Source organism: Oreochromis aureus, linkage group 22 (genome assembly GCF_013358895.1).
Source record: "Oreochromis aureus strain Israel breed Guangdong linkage group 22, ZZ_aureus, whole genome shotgun sequence".
In the NCBI taxonomy this organism is placed as follows: Eukaryota; Metazoa; Chordata; class Actinopteri; order Cichliformes; family Cichlidae; genus Oreochromis; species Oreochromis aureus.
In genome coordinates this window covers 19,996,024-20,015,648 of record NC_052962.1, presented here as the reverse complement: position 1 = coordinate 20,015,648, position 19,625 = coordinate 19,996,024, and the positions used below count along the sequence as shown (strand labels likewise).

General features: G+C 42.0%; 2 protein-coding genes across 3 annotated transcripts in view; both read left to right on the top strand.

Annotated features, from left to right (window-relative positions):
- pag1 (phosphoprotein membrane anchor with glycosphingolipid microdomains 1) overlaps positions 1-15,758 on the top strand; it is a 59,865-nt gene extending 44,107 nt beyond the window's left edge. For both annotated transcript variants that reach the window (XM_031742320.2, XM_039605685.1), the window contains 5 exons: positions 2,119-2,212; positions 2,440-2,609; positions 2,881-3,315; positions 12,404-12,463; positions 12,846-15,758. In XM_031742320.2, the coding sequence (XP_031598180.1) occupies positions 2,119-2,212; positions 2,440-2,609; positions 2,881-3,315; positions 12,404-12,463; positions 12,846-13,181 (1,095 nt within the window). In that variant the 3' untranslated portion in view covers positions 13,182-15,758. The remainder of the gene's footprint in view (positions 1-2,118; positions 2,213-2,439; positions 2,610-2,880; positions 3,316-12,403; positions 12,464-12,845) is intronic.
- Positions 15,759-17,355: 1,597 nt separating this feature from the next.
- Positions 17,356-19,625, top strand: part of znf704 (zinc finger protein 704) — a 63,902-nt gene continuing 61,632 nt past the window's right edge. Inside the window, exon 1 of the mRNA XM_031742308.2 lies at positions 17,356-18,617. Coding sequence (XP_031598168.1) covers positions 18,357-18,617 — 261 coding nt within the window. The 5' untranslated portion in view covers positions 17,356-18,356. The remainder of the gene's footprint in view (positions 18,618-19,625) is intronic.

Genomic DNA, 19,625 nt, shown 5'->3' with positions numbered 1-19,625 from the left:
AAATAGGAGAGTAGAAGAGTGGAAAAACATTGCCTGGTTTTATAAGACTCTGTAGCTGATGTGTTACTCAGATGGTAGGGTCAGAATAAGGTGAAAGCAACATGAAACCATGGATTCCTCCTGCCTTGTCTCAACATTTCAGGCTGGTGATATAATGATGCAATGTGGTGTAATATTTTCCTGGGACACATCGTAGTACCGGCTGAGGATTGATTAAACACCGCAGCCTACCTGAGTATCGTTGCTGACCTTGTCCATCCCTTTATGACCACAGTTAGAATCTGTTGGCTGCTTCCAGCAGGACAACAGCATGTCACAAATCTCACATCATCTCAAACTGGTTTCTTGACGCTGGAACCAGTGCAACGGGAGATTCACGTCACAGATGTACAGCAAACAAGTCCAACCAAAACCTCTGAGGAATGTTTCCAGCACCTTGTTTAATCTGTGCTGTCAATATTTTTTTTCTTGTGTGTCACTCAAATTTTCTACAGTTAGTGACCTACAAAAAAATAATTTGACACATCAGCAAAGAGATGTTAATGTTAGCTGTGTTGAAACTGAATGTGAATATCTGGGGAGAGCAATTAATGAGACATTGTCATGGGATTGTAACAGAAGTTGCAAAAAAAAGAGAATTACAGTGATTATCGTCCTTGACGGCTTGGATCAGATTGACACTGGTTCTTGTTTAGCTTTCATTTTTGGAGAGTATTTTAGCTTTATGCTTTATTTTACGCTTTTTTTGTCACTGCCTGGGGTTAATAAGAACAAAGATGAGATGTCCGAGTCACAAAACACAGCGTGACACTCCCCCGTGATTCCTGAGTGGCGGTGAAGTGGTGAGCTATTGTGTCTGAGGTGTACACAAGATATTCTCATTGGGACGGACGACACAAGATTAATGGACTATAAAAAGAAAGATGGATGTAACGTGTGCCTAAATCACGAAACGACAGCATAAAATTAGTGGTTTCATAAAACAGCTTAAGATTACGTCATTGGCACCAACAGCTATGAGAGTGCGTGACCACTAGGTGGAGTTATGGAGCTTCTGATGCATATCCCTCTGCTCACACAAGGAAAAACAGCAAACCCCAGACAAAGAGCAGTCTTGGCGTGCACTCTTTGAAAGGTTTTGACTTTCTCTGATCTCTCGTTAGTGACTGAGCAATCGTCGTGGAAACAGAAGTGCATGTTGATAAATAAATCAGCTGCTCGGAGCATCCTCTGTTAATTACTAGTTTCTTCTCACTGTTGATCTGAGTGTTTGCTCACTCTCTGAGGTGATTCTGCTCAGCTTAGGCTGATAAAACAGGAAACTTGGGCTTTTTTTACCCTTCTTCTTCTTCTTCTTCTGCTTTTTTTGTACTGTGCTAGTTTAATTAGAGATGCAGATTTTTTTTCCCAAGCTTATATGATGTTGCAAGCACAGAAACTGCTGTCAGTGTCAGAGCATGGTTTAAACTCGACTACAGCTTCACAGCTGTTGTTCTTTAGCCTCCTATTGAGACAAGCAGGGAGACAAATTACCCTGTGGGTATCCTTAAGGTAGCGTCTTCCTATTGTTATTATCATTATTAATGTGACACTACTGACGCCGTCCTTTTACCCTGTTCAGCTCGATGTGTTGCTTGTGCTTGATTCAATTTTCGTGCCTCTTATAAATGAATTAATATGAAATCAACAGCATAAAACAAGAGCTGCCTGTTACTCGTACTCGCAGAAGCTGTTAGCTGTCTTTAGATGTCTTTTCTTGGTGGGTAAAAATAAGCTACACTTAATTAGGAATGCATAACGGTTTTATAATTAGCTTAAAGTAATAAATAATGTGTTTGGAAAAGCTTAGAAGAAGCGAGATAAAGAGTCAGGAAAGCATGAAAATTTAGATTTGTGCTTCAAGGATCCTGAAGGTAATGCACCACACATATGGCTTTTAGATTGCACAGAGGTGTGACGGACATCTATCCCGTGCAACATAAAGAAGACATGCAAATTCATTTCTGTGGGTGTTTTTGTTATTTAAAGAATCTGAGACTGAGGTTTTATCTGCTTGAAGCCTCCAAGCCTGCGAGCTGTGGTGCAGCAGTGACAAAGAGCTTATCCTTTGTTGTGCAGGTGTCAGAGAGAGACGTCAGCCAATCAGCAGACAGTCCAGCGACTGACGCGGCGGTCAGCACCTCTCACAATGGGCCTCTCACCAGCGGTACAAGTAAGCCGATAGAGTTCCTATCAGCTCGTCATGTCCTGCCATTGTTGTCTGCGTAGTTAATATTTAGACCGCATGATGATAATACAACATTCATGCAGTGTGTTTTTTCCTGACACGTGATGGCTGTTATGAAGCATGTTTGCTGGTCAGCCTTGATTCGTTTTATAGTCAATGTTAAATGCAGTCGTAAAAAGACGCCCTGACTCTTTTCTTCTTTCCTCCTCCAGTTCTCACGGACACACAGGACACCAGTCCCCAGTTGTCAGAGGAGATGCTCTCCAGCCAATCAGAGCTCAGGTCCTCCAAGTGCCCTCAGGACCGTGAGCTTCCCAGCATCCCTCCCAACAACGCCCTTATCGGGAACGGACCCCCACCCTCAGGAGACAGCACGTATGAGGTCAGTGTTTAAAAGTCACCTTTAAACAGCAGAATGATGGTTTATTTTCTTTACTCATAGTAAGTTCGGACATGCTCAGTGGAGGAGATTAAAGCTTGTAATGCTGTAATGCTGGTTGACTGAGTAATTGACTGATTGATTGATTACGCCTAGGGATCTTTTCACAAGTGGCTGGTGAATTGAGTGATTTTAGAGCCATGAAGCAGAAACATCAAAGTTATTTGTTTTTTTTTGAATGCACGTAAGTTCAGTGTGTGTTTCTGATGTTAAGGTGGTGAAGGAGATGGCCGTGGCCTCACGTGACGTCAGTGCCGATGAATCCCTGTACGAGACGGTCAAGGAGCTCAAAGAACCTGCTGCAGAGGCTGGCCTCCCCAACGGTACCATCCAGCCGAGTCCAGACGAACCTCCGCCTCATCCTCCCGCTCTTCTTAACGGCCACGTCAGCCCAAGCACACCTGAGCGGGGGCCCATCTTCGCCGGGGCGGAGTACGCCTCTGTCAACCTGAATAAGAAGAGCCGTCACAGCGCAGACATGGAGGCCAAAAGGCGCTCTGGTAATGCTGCCGTTCCTCAACAAAAGCCTCAGGAGGAGCCAGAGGAGGATTTACCGCCACCGGTACCGGAGAAGGTTCTGGATGAAAATGACAACCAGCCAGCGCTGATGATGAATGGGCTCGCAGAGGCTGGGCTGCACAATGGAGAGGTAAAGCTTGTTTGTGTGCGTGTCTGTAGGACTTCTAGAGATTTTTTTTGAGTGACTATAGGGTACTGTGTGTGTGTGTGTGTGTGTGTGTGTGTGTGTGTGTGTGTGTGTGTGTGTGTGTGTGTGTGTGTGTACTTGTTTAAACATCTTTGTGAGGACCAAAAATAGACATGCCACTATAGTTGTGAGGACCAAATGCTGTGTCTCACAAATTTGAAGACATTTTTGAGGTTAGAGAAAGCATTATGTCAGTTTGATGACTTCACTAAGGCATGCTCCAGATTTCACGATGCCATCAAACACCTGTTTCAATGTAAAAACGAACGCAAACCGAGTCTACAGTCACACTGGCGGAAACACTGGTTAGAGACCACAGCGCCACCAAAATTGCTGTGAACATGTGCAATCGGCTCATGATCTTTATGCCTTTGAAGTAGAATAACACTGAAACGGGGTCGAGGTCTGAAACTACTACTACTACTACAGTGAGTTGGCGTCCTCAAACTGTCTTTGGTGCATCAAGACAGCAATAAAATGGGAGAAACAGCAATAAGACAGAGTCAGTCTGCGGTCAGTTTTCGAGTGAGTGAGGTCAAGTTGGCAATTACATTAATTTGTTTGCAGTAATACAGCAATTAACTGTGATACATTGCAAATCTTTTGCCGTCTGTTGCAAATCTGTTGCCGTCTGCATCGTGCTGAGCCGAAGCCGGGATGGACTTGATGCGCAGCATCCGCACATCAGGTGTGGCTCTCTCAGCCAACAAACAGACACAGCTGGTTTATTGCATTAATGTTCAGTGTTGTAGTAAGTGTGGGGGGGTGGGGGGGTTAAGCATATTTCCGATAAATGAGAGGTCTTTCTGATCTTGTGTAGTTAAGCCTCATAAATATTCTATAAACGTCGCAGTGACAGCAGTAATGAATACTGTAACAGATTTCAAAGTATTTATGGGACTTAAATGCATCTTACATTTGTGGATCTGTGAAGCTGGCAGTGTTGAATTTGTCTTAAAACCCTACGTGGGCATGCGACATGCTTTTAAGGTTCTGCAAGTGAGCAAAAGACATGATATGTGTAGTTTTAGACATTTGTACGCACAAAAAGGTTTTTGAAAGGTAAAATTATTAGATTCATGAGGAGAACTTAATAAATTGTGCATAAATGATCAGTATTTATTCAGGTTTGGATGTACGCACATGTAAAATAGTTGCATCGTATTCGTGCATGGATTGAAGCATGCTCGTGTGAGTTACGCACAAATCACCGAACACAGTTGTAAATCTTAGTTTATACTTGTGAATGACATCATACACATTTTCAACACTTTTGAGGCAAATTTCTCTCCATATACTTACATACATACAGATGTGAAAAGGTATGTCATTTTTGCAACTGGACCATATTTTGGTTTTATTTCTACTAAAATAAATTAAAAAAAAAAACATGAAATGAAAACAAACATTTTTTTATGAAATCTGGATAAATTCCATTTTCCAATCCATTAACCATAACTAAGGGAACGCTACTGCAGTTAGCTGGAAAGATGATTCCAACCAGCAACCAAAGATGGGGCTCGTGGGTGTGCTTATTAGCTTGTTTGTGAGAAAGCCCCACGTGAATTGTAAGTAAAGTCTCATTTATGCTGTGCTGCGTGTAGGAGCGTTCAAATGATTGAATATTTGTACTGTATAACCGCAGTTGCTTATTACAGGCAGCGTCTGATTAAAGAGCGAGCAGTTTTATTAGAGTCAACTTTCATTCAATGTGTCATCGTGAGCGAGAGGAAGTGTGGCAGGAAAGAAGAAAAGTAACCTGTGACGACGGGGAAAATGAGCATTAGTCAGATGATGAAAATATATGATAGGGAAAGTCATTTTTCAATTTCCCTTGGCATAAAATACTCAGATCAGTAAAAACTATGAATCCATTCTCGATCATCTTGACAAAACACCGCTTTAAAAAAATTTTTATACTGATAATATTTCATTCGTATTCGCTATAATGCATTCACAGTCGAGAGCACGAGGGTGTTTAAAGGCCAGGGAGGGCAGGTGACATGGAGGTGAGGAATGAAGCAGCTATTGTTGTTAAGATTATGTAGAATGAAACAAAAACGATAACAAGAAAAATACAGCAATGCAATGCAGTTCTAGACATTATAGTAAAAAAAACCTTTGTCGTTCAGAGCGCTTAACAAACTTATTAGATCACCTTTCATTGAAAAAAACAAAAAATTTTACAAATCAGTCAAAAAATTGTTTAAATGTGTTTTTTTTGTAGACATAAAACTATTTTTTCTATTCAGGGATGTAAGTAGATGAATTTAGCATATTAATACAAAAAAATATTTTTTTGTAAAACAGTACATTTGACAATTCATGGATAACATTAATTATATTTACGCATTAAAAACATAATGTTAAAATATAAAATATAATGCTAAAATAATACTGAAATTTACGTTTTTTGTAAAGTGGTAAATTTTAAAATTCTCGGCTAAAAACAATTATATTTTCATCAGAAGAAAATCAAATCAAATCCATTTTGATTAAATAAAAAAAAATTGGTAATTGCCAATAATGTTAATTTACAGCAACATGAACCTTATATTGGGTGGTGGTCTAATAAATTTATTAAGCACTGGATCTTATAAGATGTTCTAAATATTTTACAATGGATGGGATTCCCATTCATTCATTAAGTTAACACCCAAATAAATCTTTGATACGATGATGTCACCCTAAAAATATAACATTGCATTTTACTTTCTTTTGTTTGATTCAGTCGTGCGGTCGAGAAAGACGTGTTCGCCGCTTCTCAGCTTCCACTGCGTGGGGTGCCCAGCGTGTGTTATGCGTCTCGTGCATGTAGATTTAATCAGCTAGAATCTGCATAATGAACATTGTTAATTTGATGGAACAGAGAAATGAAAAGCTTTTAATGGAGCTGTGCAGGGAAAAAAAGGGAGAAACTAAATTAATTTTTACATTTTTAACAACAAGAATAATAAGTAGAGTTGTAATTTTCAGTTACGCCATGACCCTGGAGCTCTTAAACTGCAAACTGCTCTTAAACTTTTGTTAAATTAGCAGATATCACATGAATGGGTAAGAGCAGTGCAAGTGGGTAGCATCATGGCACTTGATGCACCACCCAAAAAATGTTGCACTGCTACTGAACGGGATGCCGAGGTTTTTTCTCGAAGCAACAGCAAAGCTTCTCTTGACCAAATGGGCTTTAATTGTGGCATTATTCCACGAGGAAAAATGGAACGTTGTCAGAAAAAGTTGAGTCAGTTTGGTCTTTATATAAGATTTCCATTTGACAAACCCACACGCATAAAAAGGCAGAAACTTATCATCCTAGGGTAATGATAGGGATCCACTCTTTCATTCTCCCCATCTTAATAACGCAATTTATACCAATATATAGCTGATGTCGGTCATCTTCTCAACATCATGCCTGGCTTGAGATAAAGACCACGGAGAAGAAAGAAAAAGAGAGATGTGTCTCTCCGCTACAATTACTATCCGCTAAGCTGACATCTCGTGCTGCTTTATGGAGACTGGCAGACCGAAGAAAGAAATTTGATGGTGACAAGGGGAAAAAAACACAAAAAAACACGGTGTGGGAGTGAAGGGAGGAGAGAAAAAAATGAAAATGGGAGCCGAAGTGAGAAGAGCAGGAGAGAGTAATAGATGAAATGGAGATAGTGACAGAGAGATGATGGGAGACTTGAAAAAACTCGCAAAGGACTGGCAGGCATGAAGGGTGAGGGGGAAAGAGAGGAGTGAGAGACAAGGAGAAAAAAAAAAGAAAGAAAGAAAGCCAGGAGCATACAAATGAAGTCATCGACAAGGAGGCGACGAGAAAAAAAGGATGATGGAGAAGAAAACTGATACAGAGGGTGAGATGTGGAGATGTGTAGAAGAAGAGATGGAGGAAGAGTAAAAGAAAAGGTAAAATGAGAAGCACAGCAGTTCATTATCATGGACTGAACAAGGCAGGGCAGAGCTGCTGCTGCTGCTGCTGCTTACAGCATGCTGAGATCCATCAGAGAAACACACACCAACACACTCTCAGCTCAAAGAATTGCATCAGACAAAGAATCACATTATCAGTCTGCCACAGAGATCCTCTCTTAACTTAAAGTACTTTTAAATTATACTTCTAATGTTACAGCACTTTTTACATACATTTGTTTACAGAGTGTTGCGGCAGTGTGCTGTCACCAGGGGGCAGTGTAACAAGATATACGAGTTTGTGTTGTTGGTCCATTGCATTTTAGCACAGGTATTCTTCTTCCTCTTAAGACAAGTTAGCGTCAGGTCAATAATTTGCTTTACTTTCTAATTAAATACATGGATGCTCTGTTATGCTTTGTGTTTCTATTTAGTGAATATTTGCATGTTAGCCAACTAGATTAAAGTGGTTACAGCAGAAAACAACAGTAGCTGTTTAACATAAACACTGGAGCTCCAGTGTTGTTGGCACTGTTACCTCCTGGTTGGCTCAAAACTTTGGTCAACAATACTAGAAAATTGCTCTCTCGAAAAGCCAGTGGGAGTAATGTCATTTGTAAATGCTGTCACAATAAGTTGGCGGGACAGACAAGCATTCACGCTCACACCTACGACCAGCTTACAGTCACCAATTAAACTAACCCTACACATGTCTTTAAACTTGGTTGTAAAAAGACCCAATGTGATGAGGGGCACATCTGACTGCGACTTGTGATTTATAACTTATTAGCCAATGAGCATGCAATATGATCCCGCAGATAATCCTCCGTTTGAAATACAAACCAAGACCAAAACTTTCAAAATAGACTAAATTTTTTATTTAATATCATCAAAAATGAGTGGATGAAAGGAAATTCGAAAGGAAAGCGGATTAGCCTTTTATAGGCGTAAAAGTCTTTCTGCGACCACAGCTGTCGCCATCTGGTGGCCATCAGATAGAATGCAGGTTTGAGGCGCCTCCACATTGGCTTTGCTTTTCCAACTCGGAAGATAAATCCATTTATTTATGTTTTTACTGTCCTTGCTTTAAATATGCTCTTTATGATAATCTGTCTGGTTGCTTGTTTGTCTAACTGCTGCTTTCCTCTTTGTAATGTTGTAAGTTGTTGCAACAAATACAAATAACAGCACTAAGCAACAAGAAGACCCATGTTGTTATAAACCGGAACTATTCTGTACTATTCTGAACTTTAGGTTTTGGTCCCTCTTTTCTGCGTTGATGTATCTTTTTACTTTATTCACACGTCTTTGTTCCTTTGTCTCTGGTGTTTTTGTAGCCAATTAGTTCATCACTGCTGCTCGTTTGGACAGCAGGCAAATGGCCTCGTCTAACCCCCATATCTGTGATAAAATCTTAATCTTGCAAATTCCAAATATATCTTCACACAGCTCTGGAAACCATACACCCACCCACACACACACACTTGCACAATTTTAAAATATACAGAATTTAACATCCGCCCACATATATATTAGTTTCCCCCAACCCCTCAAGTTAAATACAAACACACACACACGCCAAACACACATGCAGGTTTTATGATGTGTGTGTGTGTGTTTACATATATTCTGCTACGCATAGACACCCTGGGGCGTATTTAAGGTTAAGCATGAATGTTCTTGGCTCCCTGTGGTTTACGCCCATGTATGACCAGGAGTCGTCTGTGATTTGTCTTGTCTGACCAAGTGTGTGTGAGTGTGTGCGCGCCTAGTGAGCACCAGCTGGCCACCATCTCTACGACAGTTAGTCTGGCTTCATGATGGATGATATGGGCTATAGAAACTCTCTCTCCGTCTCTGTCTCTTACGCACACACACAGGCAATCTCAGAGGTGCATGAATGTAAATGTCTGAAAGGAATCCCCCCAGGTAGCAGCTCAGTAAATGCTGCTCTCTCTCTCTCACACACACACACACACACACACACACACACACACACACACACACACACAGTGGCACTCTTTCCTTATATGCAGCAAATTTCCATACATACACACACCTGCTTTTTATTGTGATATTTGCTGCAGCTACACTGAAACACATGTCCGCAGCCTTTGTGACCTTTTCTTCACGGCTTCTGTGATTGTGTGCACTGAACAGTGATTGAACTGCCATAAACGGCACTAACACTTGTTTGCAGTCATTTGTTTGTGTGTCGCCTGCGGGCTTTTCATGCGAGGTGCAGGAAATGAATTTGACCCAGCCTCTGGGCTGCCGGGGTATACATTGGGGGCCACGGTCCAGGTGAACTGCGATATGTGGCGTGTCAGCACTGCTGAGCTGTTGCTAAAGAGAATCACTATTGATGGATTTTGTGTTATGGGAGAGAATTTAAATTAGCCTTAATGTAGTTTACAAGTTTGCGTCTCTACACCATCGCAGTTGGTGGTGTACATCAAACAGTCAAGATGTGATTGAAGTACACACTTTCAGCTTTAATTGAAGGGGTCTCACAAAGTTATTGCATTAACTTTTTAGGAATTCTACCCATTTTTGTACATAGTACCCCATTTTCAGAGGCTCAACTGAAGCATTTTCAGTGTTGCGTGAAGGTTCTTTTCTTAGTGTTAGCATAGCTGTTCAATGGAACTGTCAGAATGAGGTCTAATTACTTCGGTGTAGCATAAATGGCCGTGGGGGTTCTGTTTATCAGTAGAGATAAAGCTGTAAACTTTGAAAATGCAGTTAAACGTCCAGAATTTATTCCCTCCTTTACATCCAGTAGGCTGAATTGGAATCTTTGGCAGGCTGATCCTAACGCCGTTGTGTTTGACACCCCTGCTCTACGAGGTATAGAAACAAAGAGATTTTACAACAGGTGCAAACCACTGGTTACACTCAAGAACAGGAAGTCCAGATTAGACTTTGCCCGCACTAAAAAATTCTTATGACCAAATAGAGATGAACATACAGGAAAGAAACAGATCACATCATCTCTCAAACATGCTGCAGACAATGTTACGGTATGAGCATGTATGGCTGCCTGTGAAACTGGGACACTGGTGTTTATTGATGATGTGAACGCTGATAGAAGCAGCAGGATGAATTGTGAAGTGTACAAGGCTACAAGGCTCCCTTATCAGATTCAGACAAATGCTGCTAAACAGCAAAAATGGATAATGATTCAAAGCAAAGTGCAAAACCAACCCAAGAGTTTCTCAAAGAAATGTGATACTCTTGAAGTCAGTCACCTGATTTCCTGCCCACTAAAGCAGCTTCTAAGTTACTGAAGGCAGAAAGAGCCACAAACAAGTTGCAACTACAGGTGGCTGCAGAAATAAAAAGGCCTGCATTTTATTCATTTCTTTGGTTGAATCCCTTAAATTAAAGCTGATACTTTAAATTATATCTCAACTGTTCACAGAGGCAAAACATTTATGGACCTAACTGTATGTACTTGACCAACTATGTGCAACTCCTGAACTGGTCGATGCTCATATAATATATATGTGTCTCAACATGCGCGTCACTGTGACGGACACACTGACACCTGAGTCGCCCATCCTCTGAGACAGCTATAATCAGCTTACAGTCAAACCTGTTGCCCCGTATATCACTGTGTCACCTACATGCACATAAACAATCTCCCATAATCCTGTCTTATGAGCACAGACATAAGCATACCACCGTCTTACTGCAGCACAGCAAAATATTAATCTGTCAGACGTAATGTCTTGATGTGTATCGACGCAAAACAAGTACCCGTCCTGTTGCGGTTCTTCGTTTAATAAAAGAAATGTTTCACGCGGACACAATCAAGTTTTTATGACTCAAATTTTAACACCCATCTGCAGTTTAGATGCTTGATGCGCGACCGACTAAATGAAAAATTCCACTTTAATTTGCAATAATACTTGAGGCGAGCTTCACATTAGATTAACAAACTTGGAGGTGCGGTGTCTGGGTCATGTCACCTACGTCCTTGTTTCGTGCAAACGCTCCTCTGGGGGCATTCTGCCTAATTGGTTGGCTAATTAAAGTGAAATGCAAAAGGCGTCAGCTGCATCACGAGTGTATGTTGGATCTATAAAAGTAATCATGTCTCCAAACATGCATTAACCATAAAGTCATCATATTGATTTAAGTGCTTGGAGAAAACGCTGGAGAAACATGTGTCTGCATGAAGATACTCGGCTGTACTGCTGCGGTGGACAGTTTGATGGATGGGCTCCGAGCACAGGTTTTCATTCAGTACCTAACGTTGGAGCTCGCGTGAGGCATCGAGTGCTGTGCCTCAGCAGGGAACACATTTCCCCTTTTTCTTTTTTAAACGTATTACCGTTAACCTTGGAATGTCCAAGGACTGCATCTGAATTTTAAAAAAACCTAACAATATTTTCCCTTTTCCTTATTTTCCACAAGACATAAACTCTTTAGTCAGTGCTGGCGGGGTTATTGAGATTCTTGTTCGGCTCCTGAGGTGTTTTGTGCTGCTGTCAGATGTGCTTTTTTGATTAATGGCCCTCTCATTGATCATAAGACGGAGTGGACAGAGACTGCACAAAAGCATCACATTCTCTGTCGCTGCCTACCGACTTTGACTCCATTATTTATTTATTTTTAATGAACGAGTGCCTGTTGCGAGCTGTAGCTTCGCGTGCTCGACTGTATAAAGCAAAAATGCAGAGCGTGTTTTCCTCCCACTGCTGGGAACACTTTAGAATTTCACTATCGATCAGCTACCAGGCGTTCTTTCATATTCACGGTGCTTTACTGCTGGGTACTGTTTCTGAGAACTTGTCGATAGTTTGCCAGCATGTTTAATAATAAAGCTCGATATGAAGTCCACTATGTCTTCATTTGATTCATTCGAAGGCGTTTGGATCAGCTCTGTTTGCTGTGTTGGGTTTGCCTTGCTTTCCTATATATTAAAAGAGTTTTTTACAACCGGATTGCATGTAAATTCCTGAAAATGAAAATGTGTAACATACCTTCAGATGCTTTTAACGGCCGCTGTTGGGTGATTTAAGCAACCGTGGAAGCTCTTAAAACCTCAATCTTTTCTTTTTATACACCGACTCCCATATCTAAATGGTTTTTTTGTTGTTCTTTTCTCCTCCAGTTACACTCCCCTCCGTCTCCTGCACCGAAGTTCGACAACCACGTTTTGTCAGACAATGAGGTAAGTGTGTGTTAAACTCCCTTATTCCCAAAACTGACGTCTCCAGTCCCGAGACAGCAGCTCCTCTGCTATGCAAATGCAAATGCTCCGAGCACCTGAGAAAAAAAAAAAAAATAGAACACAGTGGAATCTGGTAAAATAGTCAGATAACATCACACCATGTGCTTGGGGGGGGGAAACGTAGCAGGGGTCCTTGAGTATGAATGCGTCAGTGTTTTAACAATCTTATTATCTCCACTGTTGTGCCGTTTTTGATGCAGAGCTTTTTGGGCGATATTAGATGAGTAATAACCCAACTAAAGAAGGAGAAGAAAAACAACACGATTGTGGTTAACGGTTTGTGTCATTTTTGTCTTTCTCTCTCTCTCTGTGTGCCCTTCAGTCAGCGGTGTACTCCACAGTCAACAAAACAAACTGTGACGACGCTGTTAACGAGGAGGACAAAGAGCACGACTACAGCAGCATAGCGGAGATTAAAGGTCTGGTCCCGGCCTCCTCCTCCGGTGACCTCTACGCCACAGTTCGAGATATCTACAACCAACCCGATGAGCCCGGCCCCGCCGACAGCACAGACCCAGGCTACGAAACCATCCGCATCCCAAAGACTAATAGCTCAGAGGATGAGCACCGAGCCGAGGGGTCAGACGTGGGCAAGGCGGAGCCCGACTATGAAAGCGTCGGAGAGCTGGGTCTGGGCCCAGAAATGTCCCGCCTTTAAATCGTCCCCATCCCGCTCCCCTCCTCATATTGCCTGGATGCATCTAACGGACTTTGCTGCAGTGCTTTAAGCTTGCTATCAAGGATGCTTTGGGCGCATGACTTGTGAACAGAAAACAGCTCGCCACAGCATCCACCCAGCCATGCACGAGCATCCTCCTTACAGCCTGGGTACGGTTTATCATATCCAAACTTGACTCCTTTAGTTCATCAATCATGGTGAATGTCATCGGTACTGGTGGGCCTTAACAACACTTGATTGTGGAAGAAAAATATTCAATAGTTAAACTACCAAATAAATATCCAATCACAACACTCATGCAGCATTTTAATAGTTAGCTAACGACACTATCTAAAACAAAGAAAAAAAAAATACCAGTAATTCAGTGCCATAAAGTGATGGTGAAATTCATGCACTTACACACGTGAAGGTTATATTATTTGTGTGCTCCCTCTGCAGCTGCTAGTCTTTCTAGTTTCTTCCGAGTGACTCAGTGTCATGTTTTATTGAGGTGTCAGGTGGTGTATTTTTAGGCTTTTTTCCTGTCAGGTCGGCAACACCTCCACTGTGCATTCTCCACTAGAAATTAGGTTTCTCCCACCCCTCTCAGTTTTGCTGCCAAACGGTTAGCAGAGACAGAGGTTGCATTCGGTAGATTTTCACCTTTTAACACAGCTGATGAATTCCCTGCTGCGTACACGTGTCATTGCTCAGACCACACGGCGCATGTGTGTGGGCTTAGCATGTCGCAGGTTGACGCCAGTCATCTGTGCAGAGCCAAAAAAACGGAAAACGAGGAGTGAGGGAAGAAGGGAAGTGTCGCAACACGTTTTTGAAGCTTTTGTTTTGTTCTTTTAGAAGAGCTACAGTCAATGTCAAAGGGTTTTTTTGTGAATTTCATATTTATTTGAAGACGATTATTGTTGTGTAATTGTGAAATGTTAAAGTATGTCTGTGAGAGAAAAAAGCGAATAGGCATTTATAAAAAAAATTAAATTTCTAGCGTTTTTACTGAGATACTAAATGAAAGTGAGTTGCGAGGGTTGTGGCAGTTAGGTACGTGTTCCCCCAGAGTATTTAAAGAGTTCACTGTTTTTAAAAAAAAAACAACAAAAAAAATGAAAGAAAGAAAGAAAAGTGAATGTGTCGGTGTATATTGTCATTTTGCACACTTTGGTCAGACAAGTTCGGATGACATATTGTGATGAAATGACGCGACGAGCTTGTATTATTGTACTTTGTATGTGTCCTCGAGTCTATTCTTGGTACAGTCTTCTGTCGGCATTAAAGCACAAGTACAAGTACAGAAAGCAGTTAACATCGCTGCACACTATTCAACATCTAACGCTTCTTTTTTGTTCTTTTAAATACAGAAAACCATACCTGTCTATATGTAGCTTGAACTGACGACAGTGCCAACCGAGGCTTGTAGTTAGAGCAGTATTTTAATCAACTGTTACTCGCTGGAAATTTAATGTGAGCTTTTACTTATTTGTACAATGTCCAGAGTCGTATAGTTTTAAAATAAGATTAAAAGCACTGATTGTATGACTTGTTTTAAGAAGAAAAAAACTTCAACCCTGTTTTCGTGTTGTTTTAACTCAAAGTTGATGGCGTTTCATATCTGAGAATATCCATTTAAAAGCCAGACATATGGTACAGCTCCTTTTGGTACATGCATATTAAGAAACCTGTGGTACTTTTATTAAAAACAAAAAAGAAATTGCCTCGTTACTGTTTATTTTTAAATGAATACTGCCTCTGCTTTGTGCTGTAAATATCTTTTTTTGTCATCATTATTATTTTTATTATTGCTACAGTATGTAACCTCTTTGCAGACAAATCGGTGTCATCTGTTTCCACCCACATCAGAATATTACAGCGTTACAGTATCTCCAGCTTCGGGTTTGTGTTTCATTAGACATGCTGGAGCTCGCCCGTGGTTTCACACAAACGCAGCCGGCCTGCTCTGACTGCTATCGGATTAATAAATTATATACATTTGAAATGCTGTTGTATCTCCCAGTGTTGCTACTGTGAAAGAGGATTTTAAATGCCACCCCCCCCCCCCCTTACACACACACCCACCCACCCCCCAGTATTTTATGAGAAAAACGTCTTTAATTATCAGTTTTGTTGTTTTCTTTTTTACTCGGAAGGAAGATCACTATCTGCCAAAGTGGGGGGTGTGTTAGTGCCAAATCTAATCAGGACAAAACTTAAACACACCGCTAATAGATGCTTACTTACACCAAAAAATGATTCTCTCAAGCTGTTGGTCAGATAAACACAAACACATATTTCCCTCCAGGGATTGGGGGGGAGTGGTAGAGGTTTGGAGAAGCACCCTCACCCCCACCCACTAATGAGATGATTTGCCCCCCCTCCCTTCTCCTCCCCCTCCTCCCACTTACGACCATCAGACAACTCTATGGTGACACCCGCCTTTGATCAAAGGGCAAAGCCTGGTTTGGCGGTTATGGCCACATCTGTCACTCCACTCTGTTCAATTTCCATTCTGTGCATGTAAATATTTTATGACATGAATTGTTCTATTAAATATATAAGTATAATAAATGGTGCCATTTTGTCTTTTAATTCTCCGGGGCGATGTCTTGTAGAAGGATTGTACGCTGCGTAAGAGTTTCCAAAAACATTAACGTTTGACATTAATTAGGTCATTTGTTTCTGTGATAACGTTCTTTGGTGTATTTTTTCTGCCACGCTGGGTGATAATTACGATGAATCAGTGTGCTGGCACACTTGATTTATCAAACTGAACTTTCTTTTCAAAAGAGAGACATTTATCCCGTGGCCTTTTTGGTTCTCGGAGAGCGATAGCTTGTGAAATCACACTTTTAAATGTCTCATTTAGTACGTGATGCCGGCTATATGAGGGTTAACAGCCCTCTGAGGCAGCTTTAAGATTATTTGAAGGAAGGGTACTACCCGAGTCATCAAGTTAGAGACCCCTGGGCACAAGTCTTTAATAAGACTCTGCTGACTTTTTTCTTATAGTTCTAAAATGTTATGGAGGGCGCTGTCTATCCTTGGAAAATTGAAATGTATTTATGATGATATAAATTCATCCCTAAGTATGTAATGTTAAGTAACTTTTTCTTTCTTCTTTTAAGGATAATACTGTTTAATAGAAGGGTCCTCACACCTGTTGTTGTCTCCTTCCTGTCCTCTGCTCTCCTCTCGGTTCTTTGTGTCTTTCTGCCTCTTCTACTCCTTTTCCTCCTTTCAAGGCTCTATTGCAGGGGTGTCAAAAATAAGGCCCACTGGCCAGAATTGGCCCAACGAAACCTCCAATCTGGCCTATTGGACATCTTTGGAAAATGCAAAGAAGGGCATAAATTTTGGTCTTTTAACTGTATTTTAATCATTTTTCCAGCTTTTGCACCACAGTAATTCGGTAATAGATAGGAATGTATTTTTACTAAATACATCAGGGATGAAACTTCTTTGCACTGACTAAAATGCAGGTTTCACTGGTCAGGCCCAGTATGTAAAATGAGTTTGACATCCCTGGTCTACGTGTTCTGCCCTACAATTAGGTCCATTAGTATACAGCAGCACAATTTTTTTTATTGGTGTTGCCTCTTTGCTTGTTTGTGGGTTTCTCTCTTGTTTCATTTTTTTCTTCTGGGACTGAAAAGCATGCTCTATTCGGCTGGGATCAGGTGACTGACCTGGCCATTGAAAAATATCCCATTTCTTCGATTTGAGAAACGTTTGGGTAGCTTTTGCAGCAAGCTTTGGGACATTATCCGGAGAGTATAGCCCAGTACACTTGCTGTTTATCCTGCTACTTCCATCAGCAGTCACATCATCAATATCCAATACTTTTGAGCCTCTGAAAATGACTGTATGAATGCAACCCCTTGAATGCTGATATAAAGAGGCAAAATGATAAAAACAATGCCATTGTATCTATCTATCTATGACAACAAAACAGCAGTAAAAGTTCTGAAAATATATTTAAGAGTCCAAAGTTATACCCTCCTTTATTTGTTCCAAAACTGTGGGCCCGATTAAAGTCTTTGCCAGGGCGATTATGGCCCCCGGACCTTATGTTCGACACCCAGTTTTACCAGAACAAAACGGGCATGTTAAAAAAAAGGGAAATAACCTGTTGTTTTTATGAGCAAAAAGGCAGACCAGTTCAGCCCATTTCATTTATTTATTTTTAACCAGATCATAGTAATTCAGAGGTCCCACGGCACCTGAAAAGTAGGCTGTACAAGTAGGTTAAAGCATGAAGCTTTGCTGCCTGGTCCAAATCTTCTCTCTTCCACAGCCTAAATTCCCGCCTTTTTCCTTTCTTCCCTCTGCCATAACCCCCTCCCTTCTCGCTTCCAATCTCTCCTTGCGTCATTGTTTTCAATGGAGCATCCTCCCCGGTTGCATTACCTTCTTTCGGAGGAGAAGGGGAGCGGTGGGGGCTTGTGGAGGCGTGTGCAGCGCCGACCAATTACAGCCCGCCTTGGCCGCCGGACCGCACATGTTTACAGGCAGCATTCCGCCGGTAGAGTCCCCGCTCGGTCTGAGGTGACGGCGGACTGGATGCGGCAGTAGTCGGAGCCGGAGCCGGTTAACGGTCAAATTTCAATCTTTTGTAATACATACGGCGAGGTGTCGGGGTACAGAGCCGTGTGGGGCGGAACAATTCGACGTGCTGGCTCCCGTGCCTCTATGCTCAACCCGTTTCCCCTGTATTAGCCACCATTTTTACTTAATCGTGTACAAGTGTCGTCTCGGCTCACGACTACGGCGATTAGTCCGCGTTTTCCCGCCGCCCCCTCAGCTCGCAGGGAGCAGAGAGGAAAACAAACAGGTCGAACGGAGGAAGATTGGTAGCCGGTTGGATGTAGAGGTTGTTTAGCGGCGAATGAATTGTAGTCGTCGGCTACTAATTCAGAGCTGGTCGGTTTCTTGTTTCTTTTTTTTACGGGGTGCTTGTGTGCGGTGCATTCCGGACGCTTTTTGGAGTTTCCCCCTCCTCCGAGTATGTTGCCCCTTTCTAACATTTTGTCAGGGCTGTTGGAGCGCGTAGTCTACCCGCTGCAGTTTTGTGTCTTTCACGACGCTGTTTACCGGCTATAATTCGACAGTTAATGATTTAATTTTACCGGCTCGCCGGCTCAGAATACAGTGAAACAGTTTTTAGAGATGCATACGAGGCGCCTGGTGAAGCGCTCGGTCCTCGGCAGCCGCGTTTATGCGCCGAGTCCGACGGGGGACGGTGCCCCGGTGACAGGAGTGGTCCAGGCTGTCAAGCAGGAAAACAGAGACTTGTCGGCCGCGGGAGCCCGGCGAAGCGTCTACACCGTGCTCATGCAAGACGGGAGCCTCAAGGAGTTCTTCGAGGAGGAGATAGCCTCGGGCTTCAACCACACCGCAGCCAAAGGACCGCTCAAGTCCAGCCTGAAGGTACGTGGGCTCCGGCCGGCAGGCGACGCTTCACTGTTGTTGTTGTGCGGTGTTTTGCAGCGTTTAACCGCTTCCTGCACGGAGCGGATTTAACGGTGTCACCGCCGCCGTTCCCGCCGCCGCGGACGGGAGATTTAACCGGCTGGGATTTAAAAAAAAATGCATTCTGTTATTATTGCTATAATGAGTCGTTTGCATATTGAAGCATATAACGGACTGTCATGACATTTGGCGACATCAGATATATAGGACAAAGGGCTTGATGGGGCCTGCGCAATGTTTATGTGGGCTAGTGGGTGGGTAAGATGAGGCAAACAAACACGCTCTGACTGCAGCGTTTTAGACTGATGTAAATAACCGGCCCGAGGTTTTTGCATGCACGCCGCCTTATATTTTATACATATATGTATGTGAATGTGACATTTCTTACAGATAATTCTGTGCAACCGGCATTTAATTGCACATTTGGTTAAAGATTTAATTACATTTAGGTTTTTTGTTGTTGTTGTTTTTCTCTCATTCATATATTAATACATGTTACACAGTTTAAAATCGATCGTCTCTGTGTGCACCCATTCTGCTCAAGGGTGTTATTGTTTTAAGAGCTGTTATAAAAGAGATCACGCGCGCTTCTTGTTGCATTAGAGTCAAGATAGTAAGTTGTGACGGTGTCCAAATCTGCAGTCCTGATGTAGGCCTAACAAGCGATGATCTGATTGCCTTGCAATCCAACTTGAATGGTTTTCTGTCACGTGGCCCCAAATAAAGATTGTGCGACGAAGAAAAGACCAGTTCAGCTCTTGGATGAGCACACTGTTTCTAGCATAGGGGAAATGTGTGTGTGAGTGTGAGTGTGTGGTATTGTGTTCATCCTTTTTATAGCGAGGGAGTGACTGAGGAATGCTTGTGGCTGAATAACAACTTTTTTTTTTGCTGTTATTTTGATTGCATTTCTTGTGTGTGTGTATGTGTGTGTGTTTTCATGTTGTTGATGCAGAAACTTGCAGG